Source organism: Crocodylus porosus, unplaced genomic scaffold, assembly GCF_001723895.1.
Source record: "Crocodylus porosus isolate Cpor-Errol unplaced genomic scaffold, CroPor_comp1, whole genome shotgun sequence".
Taxonomy (NCBI): domain Eukaryota; kingdom Metazoa; phylum Chordata; order Crocodylia; family Crocodylidae; genus Crocodylus; species Crocodylus porosus.
In genome coordinates this window covers 16,007,160-16,028,768 of record NW_017728911.1, presented here as the reverse complement: position 1 = coordinate 16,028,768, position 21,609 = coordinate 16,007,160, and the positions used below count along the sequence as shown (strand labels likewise).

The window sequence follows — 21,609 nt, the reverse complement described above, 5'->3', positions numbered from 1 at the left end:
GGGGAGGCAGGTGTCTGTTGTGGCTCTGACTCCGGCCTTGAGTCTGGGTCGGGGCCAGAGTCAGAATTGCAGCATCTCCATATCCTTTCCTCAGCCTGTGCCCTCTCCTTCCCCCCCACTGCTCATTGTCAGGGACAGCCCTGGCTCCAGCTCCATCCCCTCAAGCATGGAGTACACGCAGACTTTGGCTCCTGTCTGGCCACACAGCAGCATCCTGAGGCTGGAGCTGCTGCTGCAATTGCTGAGCAGAGGCTGTAGGGGAGTGGGGGCAGAAGCCTTCAAGAGTAGGTAAGGGACAGAGGCTGCAGCGGGGAGGGGGAAGAGGCTCTGAGGAGTAGGAAGGGGTGGAGACTCCAGGGGACAGAGACTGGGGAGTAGGCAGGAGGTGTGCAGGCTGCAGCAGGGGACAGGTAGTGGGAACTGTCTGCCCTTTGCTGCTGTACTGAAGCAGTAGGAGGGACTAATTTAAGATAACCCTCCAATAATTAGATTTTATCCATGCAAAATTTATAACAAATGTATTATTTTTTCCATATATAGTATCTAATTATTGGGGGGGGTCATCTTGACTTCAAAGTTGTTTTGGATTTGAGTAAATATGATAGTTCTGTGCACATCTATGATACTATATTAAATAGGTATAAAAGCCTAATGGCCTGATGGCAGAACTGCGCAGCACCTAAGATTAGATCAGTATGATCTTTATGCAAACCACATTTTTATAAGACAGTTTCCCAATCACAACTTCTGTTGAATTTATTGGACAGTTGCAGGAGTATAACCCTGAATACTCTTACTTCCTTCACCAGTCATCTACTTTCCCTAGCCCTTCATACCAGGCATTGGCCTCCTCAGCCCAACAAGCCCTGGCCAGCTGGATGTGAACGAAATGCTCCATTATTGCAAAACTTTTTCAGATGTTTTATCCTTCTCGCAGTTGCTTTTTATTTTTTGTCAGTAAGTGCCAGACAGTGACATTGTAATCCCATCTCTCAAAGTGGAAGAATTTTCACCCTGCTGTTTTAGCATTATGCACATGCTTCTGAATCATTGAATATAGACTAAATATCCAAAGCTGTTACGAACTGAATGTAAACTAGTTTTGTAGTCTTACTATGAGAATTGAAATTTCAACAGCAAATGCCCTGGTTTTGAAGAAAGTGCAGCTGTTCTGCTGGTGTGTGGGACTAGTTGTGCAACAAAAACATGTAAGCATGTACAACAAGAGCATTCAGTCCTTTACTATAGCCAAGTGATGTATCTTATCATTTAGTGTTGTGCATAACAGCAAGGATTTCAAAAGGTTTTTTCTCAAATTCTGTTCCAGTGTGAAGCTAGGTGTGCAAGGAATGAAGTTTGCTTCCTTGTTAAGGTCACAGAGCACATGCTCAGGTGAAAGAGACATTCCCATAGCTGGAATGTTGAAAAGTGAAGCAACCTATTACAAAACCTGACTGCAAAAATTCTGTGTATATGCTAAAACCCCCTTTTTGGAAACCTGTCAAACCAACTTAACACACAAGTAAAGATCTGTAACAATCTACCAACTCTAAGAATAAAGTGATATCTGAAGGAATCCTGGAGTTGGGCAAGGCCTAATCATGAGAACTATCTCAGAAAACCCATGCATATTACTACATATTACTTACTTAATGCTCCTCTGAGTTGCATTCAGTTGCAGTGATGACCCTGCAAAGTTTGACCCACATCTTTGGTTCAAAGCTGGCCTCATGGTACAAAGTGGACTTAAATGACTAGTAAAGGATTCCTCGGATGTGCTCCCTGCTCTTTATTTGATATGTGTTTTAGACTGGCCTAAGGACCTGACTGGGTTTTGGCTGAAACATTCTTGGCCAGAATAGGCTGCGCTTCAGCAATTGTAGGGAGGAAGGATTGGTCCCTAAGAACTGTTCTTGTTTACTGGAGCTCTCCCACTTCCTTGTATCAGAAGTTCTGCATTTCACGTGTCATTTTGATCTATATCTCTCTAGATAATCCTCCCCAGAGGGGTGAGCGACTTGCATGTCTGTGGGAGATGGATCATGCCCTCATGCTGGATATATCCAGCTTTTATGATAAGGTGGTGACTATGTTAAAAATAGGTGACAGCTACCACATTGTAAAATCCTTATGTTGACAGTGTAAATTGGAGTTTTACCTTTTATGCAGCTGATCAATGTGAAACTTATTTTATATGCTAGCTATTGTTTTGTAAAGCCTCTTTCCCCCACTCCTTGATTAGCTGCACCATGCTATTTGTTTGACCTTACCATCAAGTCTAAATTGAGACAGCAGTTTCTGTCAGGTGACTTCAGCTTCCCTATTGATCTTGCTGTGCAAAACATCTGATCTAGTTCTGGCTATGCTTCCTGCCCTACAAGAGATGGGTCTCCTGGTGTATTAGTATTTCTGTCTTATTTTCTTTTATTATTTTATGTCTCTGCTTTATTTCCTGATTTTTGTATTGCTTTCTGTTATGGAAATGAAAATGTTTTGCTTGGATGTTACAGAATTCCTTATAACTAGCAACATTTTGCTCTCAATGAAATAATATGTAAGAAATGAGTGTACATAATTAAAAAATCTCCCTTGCTCTTTGATTTAAAAAAATGGCTAACATTTTGCCAAAAGGGAACAAATGGTCTTATAATCTCTTAAGAAATATTTGATTTATTTTTTTCTTTTATATTTACTTTTATGTTACTCTGTTTTTCCAACTTTTCCAGTGTGAAGAAGTAAATAAGCTTGACTGGAAAAATACTGGATATAGTTTCTCAACAGAAAAAAAAAAGTATGAAAAAACAATCAAAAATATGCCTGTGTACACTTCAGTAGCCTTAGCATTCTGCATTTTAGACTGAATTGCAAAAACAGTTCTACTCTAATTCTCTGATTTGACTTTAACGGGAGACTTAGTTAATGGAGTGACTTGTATGTTTAATGTGCGAGTGTTTACAGGATTGGATCTTCAGGTTCAATTGACATTTTTGCATGTTGAGACGTCATAAAACTGAAGAGTTTTTTGTTTAGGTGACAAATCTGAGTTTTGTATTCCTATCTTATTACCTTCCAGTTTCATTTATACTAGAACTTCAAGCTCTGTGGGTAACCAAGCTTGTGTACAAGGTAAAGGAGAGCTACGCTGGGTGGTGGCTGGCAATGACTTATGGCTGAAAGGTGACTAAAGCTGTTCTTGGCAAAGGAAGTGACAGTGACAGACAGGGATCTGACTTATCTAACAAGGTGTGTGTGTGTGGGTGTATGTTAATCTATTCTATCTGATAAACAGTGAGTACTATTTTTGTGTTTTATTCATGTTATATTGCTTACAAAATTACTTTCATTCTTTTAACTCATGCTAGGTCTCAACATCTGGAGGAGGTAGCAGCTAATCTGAGAGAGAGAATCAAACATCTGGATGATATGGTCCATTGTCAACAAAAGAAAGTCAAACACATGGTTGAGGAGGTGAGATCTAGCAGAACTACGTATTCCCTAAATATCTGCTTTGAAGTTTTAATGCTGGATAATTTAGCCCTGGAAGGATCTGTTTTCTAGGTGCTTTTTCCCTTTTACTAACAAAAGCTCTGCATCTTGTTTGCTGTGAGCCTTACTGTGTCAGTGGAAGACAAGTGATGCACTTGGTAATAGCAAGTAGAAAGATGAGTTAAGTTACAAGCAAGCTGACCAGAAGCTGTCACGTTATAGTCCAGGGACCAATGCTGGTTCTGGAATCCTTTGTGGTGATCCAGAACATACAACTGGGGATGGGGCCAGGAAGGTTGGTGCTTTCTTGAAATAGGTGGCCTGTGGAATAACGAAAAGCCAAAGCACTACTGCCTAAGGAACTATGTGTTTGTTTGTTTTTTGGGTTTTTTTTTACGTATGTGAGTCCTTACACTACAGCAGAGAGATAAGAAGTGGCCAGCCTTTATTCTCTTCTCATCCTGGGGCCAGATGTGGACTGGTCAATTTACCAGTGGAAGTTAAAGCAGCTTTTTGTGTGAATACTGCTCTAATTTACCATCTGGTCTCTAGTCAAGGGATTCTTCCAACAGACCTGGATCAGCTAGTGCTCCAGCTGTTTCTCTTTGCTGCCAACCTTGGAAGGTGTGCCACAGGTTAGGTACAGTTAAACTGAAATGGCACAAAGTAAATTGTACCAGTGTATTGAATGTAGTAGGATGCTCAGCATTCACTTCCATGTTATATTTGTCCAAACATTCAGCATGGTGGAGCCTCTTATGAATGCTGTTCCTCATCTGAATAGGATTTTTTCCCTCAATTCATAATGTTTTGGTGTTTCCTTTGTAACTGAGACTGTATATATTGTTTAAGAACACACTGTGAATGCAAAGCCTCTCTATAGGTATCTTTTACTTGCATACTTCAGAAGTCAACTCACTTCAAAAATTTGAAAATTTCCTCACATCAAACCTAAAATTTAATATTTAAATTTTGATGTAGTTTCTTTGGGTAGATGTTAGAGCACCTAGATGTTGATGTTGTATTCAAAATTAAGTACATTGATATACAACATAGAGATATATTTCTTTATATCTGTACACCTGTGCATGCTGTATATGTTGTGGTATCATTCTGCTAAATTATAAAGCAGTGTTTTCGTATATCTTGTACTGTGACACCTGTGCTTTTCTCATTAATTCTTTTGCCTAGATTTCTTCTCATATTCTACAGCTCTGTGAAGTTTCAAAGAGCCGTCATTTTAAAGATGACCTGCCATAAAAATTTCTCTCCCTTTCCCTGCATATGGACAATATCAGTTGTAGAACAGTGACCATTTTAAGATTTAATAGTTCATGTATGGCTAGTGGAATACACAGAGGGTAATATCTGATTGACTTAAAGCTACCTGTTGACTACTTAGCTAGGGATTTTCTCCATAGCACGTGCTTCTACTCTTGAAAGGTCCAGAGTAGAGCTGAACCTGATGTAGTTTTAAAAAAAAGTATTCAAATTTTTTGATAAAATCAATAACTATTTTCAATCCATTCTAATTCTAGCATGTCTGGATTTGAAATGATTGCAGTATTTCATATGTAAAAAAGTACTTAGCTTGTCTCTACAACAGAGAAAAAATAGACGTCTAGTGTTATAGTAAGATTAAGGGAATTTGTCCCTTTTTTAAGGCAAGAAGCACTTTTGGTTTTTTTGAATGATAGTATATATTGGATCAACTGTAAAGTTGGCATTGATACTAGATAAAGTTTCTAGTATGAAAGGCCCTTCCTCAGGTTCCTCTTTACAGAAAGAAGGATGCAAAGATGAGTAGCAAAAAGGAATTGGCAGATGGCCACAAATACCTAAAATTATCCATTTCTTTGAGTAAAACTTGTGGCATATACTGAACGTAGGAGTCTGTATAGAAGGTTTTTTGAAACTTTTGCTCAAGTGTCCTATTCAACTCATTCTTCTTCAGGTGTAGGTAAACCAGCTAACAGGCTATAGATTTTTTTTCTTTCCCAAAGTACTGAAGTATTCAGTTATGTCTTTCAGGGCTCTCGAAGTGATTCCTTTCAGGACATTCTTTGCAGGGCTATCAGTATTTAAAGAGGAAAAAAATAGGGGGAGGGAGGAAGGGGAGAGCCCAAACTGTAATTCTTTATTTGGTAACTAAGCACTGAATTTCACGGACGTTGGTTTTAGGTAGTCTGCATTTTTAGTAATTTGCCTCAGTAGCTAGACCTCTAGTGGGGCAAGCTAAGTACTGCAAGTTGTCAAGGACATGAAAAAAATATTGAACGAGTCAGTCCCTAGTGTAAATTCATAAATATCAGTAAAGTTATATTGAGGTTTGTTTAGGTTCTGTGTAGTATAAAGAAATATATTCATCATATACCTATTTAGTCAATACCAAAATGGGTGTTGCCCTTCTATCCTTCTGTATATTAAAAAGCAGGGCTAGGCTAGAAGACTTTTATCAAGAAACTAGAACTACTGCTACTGCTCCCCCCCCCCGCAGAAATAACATGTCCATAGTGGGTCAGATATGGGTTTCTGTCTACAGGCATAAGTATCCATTTGAATAACTTGGATATTGTACTAGATAAAGTGCCATAGATGTGATGGGTTTGTATGCCTTCTGAAAATAGTTGATGAAGACACACCAGTGGTTTGGAATGAAATTAGATGATAGGAGGCAGTACGAAATGCATTTTTCTCAGTTTCCTAAATGTGTGAGTTTTTGGAGCTCAACACTGGGTAATGTTCAGAGAATTTATTCATCTGAGTATATGCACAGCCAATCCCCTGTTGCTTTTTCTTTTTACATAGTTATTTTAAAAGGAAACGGTTAATAAGTTGCTGAGGGAGAATTCATGAAGTAATATGCTGTATGTCTCATTATTGCAATATTTGTGTAGCTGGTCTCTATTGGAAACAAAAACTAATAAAAACCCCATCCTTTTCAGTGATTTTAATCATCTTATAAAGAATACTAGTGTGAATTTAAGTATTATCATAGACTGTGATAGAACACCTCACACTTCTGGAAATTACTTTGTGTGCACTTAAGTCACCGGCACATAACTGAATACACAGGTTAAATTGGGAACCTTAAAACAGAAATATTTTGAATGAGATTTAGATGGCTGGTTGAATTATCAACTTCTGCCAGATGTTGAAGCTTAATACAGTGTATCTTTTAATCAGAAGCCTTAATCTATTGAATTTAGTGAGAGGAACAGGTAAGCATCTTCTTGCTTCATTGCTGACTGAGCTTCAGTTAGTTGCATCATACCTCTAAAACTATCTAGATATGCTTAAAATGCTATGAGGTTTATTCCTTCATTGTAAATAGCACTTTTGGTAAGTAGTTTTGATCGTTATTCTGGTGCTAGTTTTAGCAATAAAAGTGGAGGAGCACCAAACCAGTCTGGACTATAGGCAGCCTAAAGTCTCAAATTATGTCCCCCAAAGTTAATTCCCTAGCTTTATTGCCCCAGCAAACTCCTATTTGACTGGGGAGGGAGGTGGTTCTGAGAGTAAAAGACTGGTGTGCTGAGTCACTATAGTAATAGGGTCCTGGACGTAGCTAGGAGAACTTGACTGCAGTTGACTGGTACGGTCCTGCATGCTGTCCTGACTGGGTCTGATCCTATCCCCGTTGACTCTAACAGGACATGGTTCTGGCAATAGGTCCCCAAATATGGGATGCAGCCTTGTGAGCAGAACTGTCAAGTAATTTGGGGGATCTCTTTTACTGAGCAGTAGGAGTTGGAGGACCTAGGGTCGTAAATATCAGACTGTACTGAGCTGGTCCCTCCATGCCCAGATCTCTCTTTCCCCCTCATTTCCCCTCCAGCTACAAAATTCCATTTTTTCCCCCTGCCACAAAGCTTTTTTCTATGAAGAAAACCTGTTTCTTTATTAATAAATGTGGCTTCATTGTAGTGCATTACCGATTCATATATAGAGGTAGCTCTGCATTTGTGCCAAGAGGTTGTGTGAAATTCATGTTCTTTTTACCCAAAAGATGAGGTTATTAAACATGAAAGACTCCCCACTGAAAGATATTCTTGTTTAAAAACATACTGGTAAGAGGGAGCTAACCAAATTTAAAGCAGTGCAGGGTTTTGTTTTGTTTTTTATTGGAATGCTTCACAGAATAGGTGGATTTTCATTTTTATTTTGAAAAAAGGGACTTGGCAAATGACAAAAAGCAGGGTTTACAAGCCTGAAGGGCTACATGAAAAACAGCATGGAACTAAAGAAGGATAGGCTCTGTGTAGAGCTGGAAATACCTGAGATGACTTGCTAATACTCTTTGATGGCTGGTATAAACAGGATTTTAAAATGTTCATCACCCTGAATCTAGACATGTGCGAAGGGAACGTGGGGATGTGAGACAGTGAGATGTACAGAACAACTAATAAATCATTCAGAAAGTGTGATTCAGTAATGCTGTTGATCCTTTTCTTAAAGGTTCTGATCTTGCTGGCATCAAAATCTGGAAATTTGTTGTAGCAGCTGTTGTGGACTTGGACTTGGCTGTACTGAAAGCAATGTTTGACATGCATCTCTGTTTTTTTCCAGAAGACCCTTTGCCACCTACTTCTCCCTATGTTAAAATCCCTGTCTTAAAAACACAAGTCAAATTCTAGCCAACTTGAGCTAGGCAAACCAACTATGGTTTCAGGATATAAATTAAATGAATGTACACCAACTAACTGCCAGAGGCAAAAAAAAAAATGTTTAAATGAAATAGGAAAAAGGAAGGCTGCTAGAAGCTATTAACTTCATGATCTCTGCAGTGCATCCTCTACACAGCCATTTGGCAGCCTCATTAGGGGTTCTTTACTGTGAGGCCCACAGATGAGGTTGGTCAGAGTACTTCCTAGCCAGCTTTTGTTGTTGCATATTAAGAAAAGCTGATATAACAAGCAGAGAAGAATTGAAGATGAGATAAAACTGATTAATTTTTCTTAAAGCAGAATTTCCTTGGTAAATAAATCTCCCAATGCACCATGTATAGCCAGTTACGGAAAGTGAAGCACCTCCATGTGACAACTGTGGGGCTGTCCACTCTTGTTTGACACCAACTTTACATCCTTTCTAAAAGGAAAGGTCTACCTTCAGAAGTCTACAGTGTACTTGAGACTGAAAGGAGATACATTTTTTAGAGAAGGGTTCTAGTAGGCCTATGTGAAGCTTCAGTAGCCAGTTCAATTTGGAGGAGATTTGGCCTGATTTGGCAGCCAAATCTCCAAATCAAATTGGGAGACCAATTAAAAGGTCCAAAATGAATCAGAAGCCTCCAGATTGATTTGGAAAAGGTTAAGCACTGCTTTGGAGATTCAGCCATAGACTAAACATGCAGCAGTCCTCACCATGCTGGACAGAGGTGCAAGTCTGTGGTGGGCAGAGAGGGAAGGGAAGGGGTGTGGGGGAGGCAGGGATTGGGGCTGGAACAAGCTGCCCATCTTGGGTGGGGGGCATGGGAATCTGAATCCGAAGTGAATACTTGCCACTTTGCACAGGCCTAGTTCCTAGAATCCCAGAGACTAAATCAGTAAGCGTTAATATAGAAGGAATTAAAAGAATCCACCAGCAGTCTATATCGTGCTCTCCATCTATACCGAGATCAAAAGTCCAGCCAAGACTAGTGGTCACCTCTGAGGGTGAAGTTGTATGTTATACTTAGACCACATTCACTATGTGGAATGTGAAGTGGGGTGCAAGTTAGAACGTGCTATGAGCAGTTGCATATTAAGGGTTAATCCTGTTTCTTGCCTGCACAGCTCTGATTTGCCATGCCCCTGCTCACCACCCCCCTAGTGGCACAGAGTCAGGGTATTTGGGCTCACCCCTGGTTTGTTTGGGGTAGGGAAGGCGGGGATTGGGAGCAGTGCATCCTGGTATGCTGGAGAGCAAATTGCTCACTTTTTTTTTATCTCTGTGGGGCAGGAAGAACCTAATGTGAGCTAAGCAGTACAGCTCAGAGTTAACCCTTATCTAAAATGGCATAATTTTGAGATGCTCAGATGGCATTTAGCATGGGTTAATGAGCTTTAATGTGCAGATACTCCTCTTAAGTGTCCTTAGTATGGTCTGAGTATTCACCCTGAGTCACCAGCCTAAATGACCAGGTATCCATTTACACCTGGCTTACTTAAAAAGCAAACAAACAAAATGACAAACAAACCTTGAGCTCTGGTGCTGTAGTGAGACACTTTAACCACTCTGCCACTGACTCCCATTCTCTTTCCATGTACCTATCTTTAAAATACCACACAGAGCTCCATAATGCAGAGCAGGAGAGGGCCGGGAAAGTAGAACTCAGCCATAGGCTGATCTCTCATATTGTCAGATTTTCCAGCTCTTTCATTAGAAAGATCAGCCACCAATAAGGAGATAATCTACCACTGAACAGGTAGATGTATCATAAGCTTGCAAGCAGGTCTTAAGTCTCAACTGGTTCTGCTTCTGCTATTGCTGCCAAACTAGTGCCTCCTTTTCCCAAAAGCTGAAAAAGGTGTTTAAGAGAACTAGGTGACATCTTCCCATTTAGAGGAATCTCCTTCTCTTTTGCCATAGAGTAACATAGTGGATGGGAAATGCTATTGCTTGTGACTGTCCCAAAAAAGCTGACGTAGATGTATAAATTAAAATAAATAAAAATGAAGGAAAAACTTTAAAAAGTAGTAAAAAACTTGATTAAAAAAATGATCTAGCTCTGCTGAAGTTCAGCCAAATACGATTTAAGAGCTCAGTTTTTTTTCCCTTTGTTTTTGAGAATTATGCAATAAAAGCAAGCCTTATTTTCATTAAACCAGGGACTTCCTAATAAGTAACTAAAGCAGTTAATCACTAAGAGCAGAGGGAACAAAAATTAACCTTTAAATTTGAAACAACTTATTGGGGAAATGAGGATTTGGGGAATTTCCCTGATAATGGACTTCAAAAAAAACTAAAGATCAATAGATGGCTTAGGGAATTGGTTTTCTCAGGAAGGTTATGAGATTTTTGACAACTGGCAGCAATTCATGGACAGAGAGCTTCTCTTAAGGATGAGTTAGTTGTGTTGGGAAGTGGGTGGTTGGGATTTTGGCTTCCTGGGCTTGTGCCTAGCGTGATTTATAAGAATAACTTTAAACTAGGAAATCTGGGGAGAAAGGTGTATAATCTCCATGTTCAATGGAGAATGGAAAACCAGAAACTGTTTAGGAAAGATAGAAATAAAGGTTAAGTTGGTTGTGTGGTAGTAGACCAATAAAAGATTGTGTTCTTAGCCTAGCAAAATGAAGATTGAGGGAGGATATAGTTACACTTTGTAAATACATTCCAGAGTGAGTATCAGAGAAAGGGAAGTGCTATCCAAGTTAAATAGTGATATTGTCACACACTGTAAAGTGGCAAAAAACCAGCTGTGTACAAGTTTAGACTGGAAACAAAATATTTCCAACTATTACAAGAGTAAAATCCTGAGTGGTCCTCCAAAGCAGTGAGAGCAAGGAACATGAATTCCTTCAAGGAGCAGTTTATACATTTAGGGAAAGGATAACGTAACAGGACGAATAGTTGCTCTTGGAATAGTAATTGGGGCATGTGATAAGTGTTTAGTATCTCAGGGCCAGGGGAAGGGAGGGGAGGGAGTTTGAAAAGAGACTTGAACTCTGTGTAGGTTGCTCACGTAAATTGAAGGTATCTGGTAATCTCTTGCTTGAGGGCTTCTGCTGGTTCCTTGCAGGGGTCAGGAGTAAATCCTCCACAAACACTTCCTTCATCTTGATTGAATCATTTGGCTTCTGGGTTTTTTCATCTTCTTCTGAAGCGCTGGATGTCGGCTGAGGCTGGAGATGGTAGACTGGCTTGCGTGTGTGGTGCATCTAATAGCATGGAACAATTTCTTATTTGCCTGCCTGATGGGTCTTGCTTGCATTAAATCGATTGCCACATTTTGGGTCAGGAAGAAATTTTCCTACATCAGATTGGCAAGGATTGTTTTTTGTTTTGTTTTTTTCTTGCTGTTCTCTATAACATGGGGCATGGTCCACTTCCTAAGATCATCTTGGCATATTTTACATAAGTTCCTGGCCACTGCAGTGGTCTAGAAGTTGGAAATACCTTTGTGTCTCTCTTTTTTTTCTCTTGTGGCATACTATAGATTTTGTTTCTGTTTTTAATCTGGTGCTTTGTGTCTTTCATGTGGGCTGGAATGAATGTTCTTGTGGATTCTTTTGGAAAAATTGATGCCAGAGAACACCTGGATTGGACTTGGTGGCCCAGGAGGCCTCTTCCAGTCCTAGGTTCCTGTCAGGTTGTTTCTCATTGACAATAAATTATCTACAGAACCTAGATTTAGAATGAAATCTCCCTAACCTACTGAATTGAACTGTCTCCAGGTCATGGCACATGAACTATTCTCCACGTTTAGTCTCAGATTCATTGGAACATGATAAATGGTGACCAGATACAAGAAAAAGCAGCTGTATCCTTTTTATTGAAGAGGAGGAAAGCAAGGCTACTTCAGTATAATCTGCTACTGAGTAAATCCTAACCCAAATAATGAAGATACCCTTTGTATCGCATGACTGGGGGGAAAGGAATTGTGATGCCAAAGACTGCAAAGACCTGCTGAAAGACTGCTTAATCAAGACATTTCGGAAATTCCAGACATATTACAAGCTATCTCCAGTTTCAATATGGAAATACTTGACACTAAAATGAAGGAACAGAAATATAGAAATGCACTGTCTATCCACATTGGGATGCCATATTATTATTATTAATTATTATTATTAACAAAAACATGTACTGGGTAGCATACAACTTCTGTAAGCTGTTAAGGAAGCCCAAACACAGAAGGATAAAAAGCACATCAGCTCATAGAATTAAAAACAAGAATGTAAGACAGAAATAGAGAATCCTTAAATATTTAGAATGCCTTGGCGCGTCTAAGAAGTGGAGCTGAGACATTGTACTTTCTGTTTTAAAACTCACTGGACTCTTACGGACAACAAAGAACCATCAAAAAATCTGCCAGGAATGTTCACTTATTATTTGAAGAGTCAAAATCTATCCTGTCTGGAATATACAGTATACAGTTTATTCATCTAGGACTTGGATGGCCTTTTCTTAGAGGAAAACAACAATTAAGAAGACTGAAAACTGGAGTTATTTATTTTATTATGGCTGCTCTTAATAATGTGTGTGTTGGGGATCCCATTGGGCTAGGCACTGCACAAACGCCAGTGGTTCTTCAGAAAACTCTTGCAGGAGATTCAGATCAAAGACTGTTGTAGTATATTACTTGAGCTAGCTAGACTAGAAAGTCCCTAACATTAATGCCACAAATCTCACCTGAGTAATAATTTTTTTTTTTTACTATGAAATCACGTTTTTACTAGAGAGAGAGATTGTTATCTAGGTTAAGTGGGGCCTAAGCAAAAAGGTGCCCATTTGTACTGATTTTCATTTGGGTCTCTTTTGAAAGATTGTAGCCCTAAAGTCTGGGAATGGATAAACTCTGCTTATTTAAAAAAAAAGAAAAGAAAAAAAAAAGTAGAATGAAATCTTGTCTTCGCTATATAGTAGATGTCTGTGTAACGATGACAAAAGATAGAAGTTTCAGTTGGTGTTGCAATATCTTATCTGTCTGATTTTGTTTACCCATCAACATCTAATGAAGTGAGTGTCAGCCCACAAAAGCTTGTGCTTTTTATATATATATATGTGTAGATAGATATGTGGATGTGTAGATATGTGTATATATAGATATCTAGTATGGTTACTTTATAAGAGGCAAATCTATCTTGCCTAGTATTGGAATTTTATTTGTCCAAACTTGCATTTGTCCTGTAATGAGTCGTGCTGATGATCATTTTGACCATATTTGTTTGTTGCATATCAGTTACAAAAGTCAAATTCACTAATAGATGATGAACAATTAAAAGAGAAATCTCTTGTATAACATATTACAGGGGTGTAGGTTGTAGCCATGTTGATCTAAGAACTTAGGCAGACAAGGTTCTTTGGGTGAATCTGATTTCTTTTATTAGACCAACTTAAATAGTTGGAAAACAATTATTAAGCAAGCTTTCGGGTTCAAAAACCCTTTGTCAGGCTAAGGAAGTTTCAGCAGTTGGTGTGTGCTCTTTCTGGATGGAATGAAAAGAAGCTGCCTCTCACCCGTTGACTCCTTAGTCTACATTTTCACTGACTACCTGTCTTGTATGCATACCAAACCAGCCTCTGGCTTCTTTACTTTTCATTCCATCCAGGAAGAACGCACACCAACTGCTGAAACTTCCTCAGCCTGATGAAGAGTGTTTGAACCCGAAAGCTTGCTTAATAATTGTTTTCCAACTATTTAAGTTGGTCTAATAATAGATATCAGATTCACCCAAAGAACCTTGTCTGCTTTTGTATAACATATAATACTCATATAAATGAAGAAGTTAATACTCTGATATTTTTAGAGGATGATCTTATCTAGTAGCAAATTTGGAGTGAATTTATGAAATGGCTAGTTCTACTACAACCTGGTGAATGAATGCATGTTTTTAAGTGTATATGACCAAAAAGTATACATAAATTGTAGCATTGGCTCAACCCCTTAAAAACCCCCCAAACAAACCCATCCCCCCGCCAAATTAGAGGTGCATTGATGCATCAGTCCATATGGTATCTGCACCAATAAAGGGAAAATTGAAGTATCAGCAATTGGCTTTTATTGGCTGATGTGGCTGATAATGTAGCCGATAAATACTACGTGCATGGGCGCAGCCACAGCATGCTCACAGCCAGGAGTGCAGCCAGGCAGCATGAAGAGCAGTGGTCTGCTGGTAACTCTGTTGGGGGAAAGGGCATGGGGGGGAGGGGGCAGATAAAAGCACCTGCAGTGAGGGAGAGAGTGGCGCTGGGCTAGGGAAGGGACAGGCACTGCCCAGCCAGGGCAGGTTAGGGTGTAGGACAGAGCCATGAGCAGCTTATCTGGGGGGGATGTGGGAGGTGGGGCTTCTGCCGCAGCACACCCCCCAGGGGAGGTGTATGCTCCCTGGATCTGTGTGCGGGGTGACATTGAGCTATTGCTGTATGCTCAAGGCTGGGGACAGCACCAGGCTCTTCCTGGTGGGGGAGATGGGGGTTGAGCTAGGGCTGCACTCATGGGTGGCACGGGGGGATGGCTACAGGGGGGCTACAGCCACCCCAGAATTTGCTGTAGCAAATTTCCCTGAACCCCACACTAAGCCCTACCGCTGCCTGCCCCAAGTGCAACACTGGTGCAGCCCTCTCCACTGGAAAGAGCCTGGTGTCACCCCCGGCCCCAGCCTGCAGCAGCAGTCTGCCCTCACCCCATGCACAGATCTGGGGGGCACATGCTCCCCCATGCCTTCCCCAGGGGTGTGCACAGTGGCAGGAGCTTCCCCCACCCATGCCCCAAATGGCAGGAGTCACCTGGGCTCCAAACATCTCACGACCCGTCCTGGGGCCCCACCCACCCCTTGCCCCCCACAGATTTACCAGCCAGGCACTCCTCTCCGAGCTGCTGGGCTTGCATGTCAGCAATCAGATTGGCATGACTGATATGTCTCATTAATAGTCAGCCATCGGTACTCGCCCAGAAAATCGTTTCTCAGTGCACCCCATAAAAAAACCTCTAGAATTAGACAAGTTTTTCATTCCCTTTAATGTTTTCCTTTTCTTCTCATTTCCCTGAATGCTTTATAGCTTTGATTTTCCTTTAATTTCAGTATTCACTCACTTGTCAGTCCATTTCAGATCTTCTTCTCCTTTCCTGTGTCTCATATGGTTTTATTCCTTTTGGCAGCTGTATGCTATTTAACTCCTAACTCTTGCTTCTTCACTAACCCTTCACTTTGCATTGCCAGCTGTCTACTCTCAGATGTCTCCATGTCACCTTAACAAATTGTTGAAAGCCGAAACTATGTTGCGAGTGCAGACAGGACCCAGCGGAAGGGCTTGTTATGAGGAAGGGAGAGAGATTTGGTGGGGAACTTAATGTATGGAAAAGGGAGATATAGTTTGTAATGTGACTTTGAGGCAGGGCAAAATGGATGAAGATGTTCTCGTTGCCAGCTGAAATGACAATTTAGAAAGAAAACAGAAGGTGTGGTGTGCCATGTTGAGTTTGAGATTAATCATCCAGGCTGATGCACATTGCCTGGTCCACTGGGGGCCCAACCTCTGTTTACAACCTCTAAACTCACCGACAACAGAAATGTAACATCGGAGAGCGCTGATGAACTTGTAGGCTAATGTGGTTGTTAAAAAAGGGTAATTGTGACTCAAAGGGATATACTGAAAAAGCAGTCAAGGAAGTGGGAGAAAATGCTATAAAAGCCAAGAAGGAGCAGGGACTGGAGTATCCAAGGCTAGCCAGAAGCTGATTATACTATGGCTTGGTCCTGGCACTTTCATTTCAGACCGAAGTAGGTGTACAAGCAAGTTTAAGACTTTTTAGGGCCAAACTTGCTTCCTTTCTCACGCACAGCTCTTTCTGTGGAGAACTGACACATTGCCCATGACTCAGACTTTCAGCCTAATTATTATCCTAAACTTGGCTTGCTCTTTCACCCCTGCATCTATGTACTTATGCCTGGAGCAGTCGTCCTAATGCCCACTTCTCTTTCTCAAAGCCCACTACTTGGAGAGAGGCTGACTATGTTTGTGTGTTTTGTCCTTGTGCCTTTCTCTGCTTTACATTGCCAGCTCATAAGCACAGTGACTTTGTGTAGTGGGCGAGTTAGATGTTCTGAGTCTTACCATTCATTAATTTGGGTTATTTCATTAAGTTATGTTTATCTAGCACTTTTAAAAAAAGTAAAGAGCTGTAAAAGAGTGAAGTATTACTACTTTTATCTTCAGAACACTTTACCAGAACCAATGCATATACGAGCCAATATTCTTGCTGCATTTTTTTCATATAATGGAGATCATTGCACTTTCATTTATGTAATGTTACTTGAGTAAATCCACTGAACCTACATGCTGTGCAGTTTGTTTAATTGCTTTATGTAATAAATCATTTATAATCCTCCAGAGTTGTTGCTGCCTTTTCCCAGTTTCCTTTAAACATGGTATCTCGCGGTATGACAGTTCTTTAAGTATTTTTAGAAAATTGGGTTACATTACCCCTTAATAGTCTTTCTGATAGATGACCAGAGGTAAAGTTTCTAGGTCAGGGGGATTCTACCCTGGGGATGAAGTGGGGACCACATCCATCCTCAGACCATGGGCATAGCTACAGTAGCTCTGTAGGCCTTCTCTTCTCTGGTAACTATTAATGCATACTGTTCTGCCTTTCAAAGCCCTTAGCGGATCCTGCTGTGGAATATAACTAGTATGTTTTATGTGAATGTATAGAATGTTATGTTGGCATTTGGGCTTGGGTTTGAGTTTTGGCAAAGAGAGGAAACAGTCCTTCAAGCCTTCCATTTTTGTCCATGCTGGATTTCTGGAAATTTCATAATGTTCTTCCTTCTAGTACTTTAGGACTGTACATGGGTAATTCAGATCTTGTATACAGTGTTTGAGTGAGGGGTGCACTGATAAAGACTTTTTTTTTTTGGCCGATACAGACGGCCAATTATTGACCAGCCATATCAGCCAATATTGATCTGATTGCCAGTATGCAGCCTGGCAGCCTGGAGAGCAGCGTTCTGCTGATAAGTCGGGGGAGGGGAAGGGAGGAAGGGGAAGGGGGAGCAGATCAAGGACCCCCCACGATAAGGGAGGGAGTGGGGCTGGGACAGGTGCAGCACAGGATGGAGCCATGTGTGGCTTGTCTGGTGGGGAAGGGGGGTGCAGTTCCTGCCACTGCAGGAACCCTGTGGTTGATATGGAGGGGCACATGCCCCTCAGATCTGTGTGTGGGTTGAGGGCGGGTTGCTGCTGCAAGCTGGAGCCAGATGGTGCGCCAGGCTTTTCCCAGCAGTGGGGGTCTGGGCCAGTGCCCCACTTGGGGTGGGTGGCAGTAGTGGCATTGGGAGGGGGGGCTATAAGGGGGCTAGAGCCACACAAAAATTTACTGTAGCCCTCCCTGCTTCCCCCCCCGAGCACCATTGCTGCCCACTCCGCCCTGCCCAGCCTGACCACAACTGCTGGGGAGAGCCTGGTGCAGCCTCTGGCTCCAGCCTGCAGCGGCAGCTGGCCTTCAACCTGCACATGGATCCAGGGACCTGCCACTCCCTCCCGTCCCCCAGATGAGGTGCAGCTCTGTCTCCCACCCCGATGGCTAGTGCCTGCTCCAGCTCCACTTCCTCCCTCACTGCAGGGACTTTGATCTGCTCCCATTCCTCGACCCTGTCAGAGACTCACTGGTTGGACATTGTTAATCAAGCTGCCAGGCTGCACTCCTGGCTGAGTGCATGCTGCAGCTGTGTATATGCCTACAGCATTTATCAGCAACGTTATTGGCCACATCAGCCAAAAAAGGGTGATTGATGCTAATGTCAATTTTCCCTTTATTGATGCTGATATGATAGGACCGATGTATAGGTACACCTCTAATTTGAGTAGATGAGAATAGATCTAAACTTGGTGTATGAGTTCTGGTTTAATTACAGTAACTGTATTTGTTTGTACTCGACAACGGCAAATATAACTAGCTTCTTTGTTCAATCCAAATTTTTATGATCTAAAACAGGGATTGGCAAAATATAGCCTGTGGGCCAGGTCTGGCCTGGCAACTGATTGGATGCAGCATATAAGTGGGCACTCGCCAATTGATTGTATCTCACCTGTGGCTGCCCCCACAGTGCTCTACTTGAGCCTGAGCCTTGCTCATTCCTGCCTGGGCAGCTTGAGCCGCTTTTCCACCCCCAGCCACCCTGTGCCCACTAGACAGCTTCACTATGGCCAGTGCATACAGCTTCCCAGGAAAACTGTTACTGCAGCCACCCAGCTGCTGCTCAGCTTGCCTGCCTCCAGCGGCTCCTCCTTGTCCTGCCCCTGCTGCACTGCTCTGGTCAGCAGGTAACACAGGGAAGCCGGGGGGATGCATGCCAGGCAGCAGATGCTGCAGCCAGGTGGCTCCTGTCCCACTGCATGGAGCTCTAGCTCCAGCTCCTGGCTGCCTTCTGCCAGTACCTGAATGGCTGCAACCTCACCTGGAGCAGCCGCTGGAAAGCTCTGGGTGCTAACTGGGACTGGGGTGGTGCTGTCTAGTGGGTGGGGCCAGGAGCATAGTACAGGCTTTCTGAGATGGAAGCAGGTGGGACTTGGCCCCATGTGGAATGCTGTGGGTTGGATGGGGCAGGGGGGCAAACTATACCTGCATTGCCCAGGCAAGCTCTGCTCCATGTATCCCCCCCATCCTGCCCTCCTTGTACCCCCAGGCAGTTCCTGGGACCTTGTGTGTCGGCAGCCTCCCACACACACGTGCACATCCACACCCTCCATGTACCCCACTCCGCCACCTGACATGGAATATACAGAAGTAAGGCTTTAATTTGAGCTATTATACAATTGTCTCTATACATTACTCAAAAAAAAAAAAAATCGGGACAAAATTGATTTTTTGTAATAAAATTAAAATATGTTAAAGCAGATGTTTGATTTTTAGTATACAATTCATTTTTTTTATCTGTAACTTGTTAAAATGGTATCTTCTGAAAGATTTTGTATGTGCAGCCTTCAACAGCTCACCAAAACTTGTTTAGTGGCCCTCCAGCTGAAATAATTCCTACCTTTGATATATCAAGTCTTTGAATTATATTCGCCCTATGTAATCTAATCAATTTAAGCTGTTATGAAAGGCAAAGGTAAGACCTCTGGCTCTTGAAAAGCATGTGTAACAAGAAAGCTAATATAAATAAAACCATCTTGGATTTGCAAATTAATTTAAAAATCAGAATGGGGACTAAGGGTAAGGTATAATATCTCCAGTAATAAGATTGGCTTCTGTAAGAACTAAACTTTCTTTTGATTTTGCACAGCTGTACTTAGTTTCAAGCTTCTGCTCTCCCTATGCATACAGATTTTTTTCTGAAGTGATTTCCTTCTCTGCATGGCAGGAGAACAGAATATTAATACAAAATACCTAAAAGAATATTATATCTTTAAGTATTCACTTTTCAAAACGGGGAAATTTGAACCACTTTTTAAGAAAAACACTGGCTAGTACTTAATTATAGTAAGACTATTAAACACAGCAGGAATGAAGGACTAAGATCAGTAACTGTCAAGCTTCGGTACATACTTCAAAAGTTACTTTTACTATTAAAATGTGAAATTTAAAATGATCACTTGGCATTGTCACTAAAGACTGAATTAATGATTTTCTATTTTAACCAGAAAGGATCTATTTATATAGGAAGAAAAAGAGCAAAAGCCCAAATTGAAAAACATCCCTGTTAATTTAATAGAAATGCAAAACTGGATTGCAGCATTTTTCACTGCAGTGTATTATTACTCATTACTGTTTAGTTCAAACATACTGTGTGGAAAAAGGCAAAGAGCCAACTGGCTTGGTACCTTGTCAAATGAAACATATTAATTCAAAATAAATTATTAAAAATACAAATTGGGCACAGCACTTTTATTAAGATAAATGCAGTTGAGGGTTGTATTTTTTTACTGCTGCCTTCACAAATCTTATGCTTTTAGCTTATTTCATTTTTTGATTCTTGTGCATTTCATTTTAATTTTTTCCAGCTCTTTCTCTTCAGACTGATATTTTGTTTTTCTGCACTTATTTCATGCTGGTTTACTGTAGATTTTTTTGTGATATTGATGGATACTGTTTTTAATGTTTTACTTGAACACTTTCAGATTCTTTAACTTCACCTTTTATTGAGATTTTATTTTTATTGATCATTACCTTCAGATATGCTAGAGAATTAGATGAATAATGTTTTTTTTTAAGAAACTCTTTGAATAAAATTTTAAAGGTTCATTTTTTTAAAGACATTTTATTAAAGATTAAACGGAGGCAATTGGAAATTGAGTTTTGCTCATGCTGAAAGAATTGGAAATGTGTACAAAATAAATAAATACTGGATTTAAAAAAATATTTCGGGTTTAATAACTTGGTGGCTCTAGCAATGTAAAGCTTGTCAGCCTTCTTTCACCCATGTGCTTTGGGAATACTAAACCCTTTAGAAAAAACAATTAAATTAGCTTGAAACTAAATTTGAAAAATTATTTCAATACGATTAATGACTAGGAAAAGCTAAGCGATGTCATTTTTGTTCTTTAAGGGTTAGGGTAAAGTACTAATAACAGAATAACTTTATGCGCTCTTGTATACAACTGTGTGAATGCAATACTTAGCTTGCAAATGCTGTAAAGCAGTATGAGGCTTGCCGGCGCGGTACTCGCAGCTCTCCAGAGCTGAAGCGCCACCCACTTCTCTGCTTTAGGACTGCTGGCTCAGGCGCCGGGCTCCCAGGGCTGAGGCTGCATCCGCGCTGCTTACGCCAGGGCACACTCCCCACAGGGAAAGCCAGAGTGGCTCGGTGCTGCAGTGGCAGGAGCTTGATCCTGTGGCCAGCTTCGATCCTGTGGCTCCTAAACATTAAACTGGAGAAGCAGGCTGAGCTCTGCAGCTCTTGACTTTCAGTGGAGGACCAGATGTGGCTCCCAGGGTGAGCAACTCTGGCCACCCCTGCTATAAAGGACCATTGCTTAATTTATTTTGTATTGAAATTTTAAAACAATTGATTGACTTATATAAAAACCATTGTTTAGGCCTGAAAATTAAGCGTTTCAAAAATCTGAACGTGTTAATCTGGGGCAAAGGAGTAATTCATATACAAAGGGTATACTTTGAGTAGAGCAGTTGTGATTTTATTTTTAGATTGTAGCAGCTTATGGAAAGTGTTCAAGTATCACTTGCTTCATGTGCACAATAAATACTGAAAACTTTGATTTCTGTTGCTCTCTAGGCACCCTTCATATTCCTCTGCTTTAAACTATGCCATAGAAACTAATAACATCTATTCCAGACCAGTTGCAACATTTTAGCCATGTTGTAGAGGACATGGCTAAAGGCACCGATTTGTTGTTAAGGTACTGATTCTCAACCTGGGGTATTGTGGCACCCCAGGGTGCCTTAAGATCCTTTCAAAGATGCTGTGAGGTATCACACAATGTTAGCACTGTTAGGAATGCAGATATGATTTA

The 21,609-nt window shown here is 41.0% G+C and overlaps 1 protein-coding gene across 1 annotated transcript in view; it reads left to right on the top strand.

The window, feature by feature from the left end:
• The window catches only part of LOC109308760 (myocardial zonula adherens protein-like), an 81,637-nt gene that overhangs the window by 35,939 nt on the left and 24,089 nt on the right, over window positions 1-21,609 (top strand). The window contains exon 10 of the mRNA XM_019533164.1: window positions 3,363-3,468. Coding sequence (XP_019388709.1) covers window positions 3,363-3,468 — 106 coding nt within the window. The remainder of the gene's footprint in view (window positions 1-3,362; window positions 3,469-21,609) is intronic.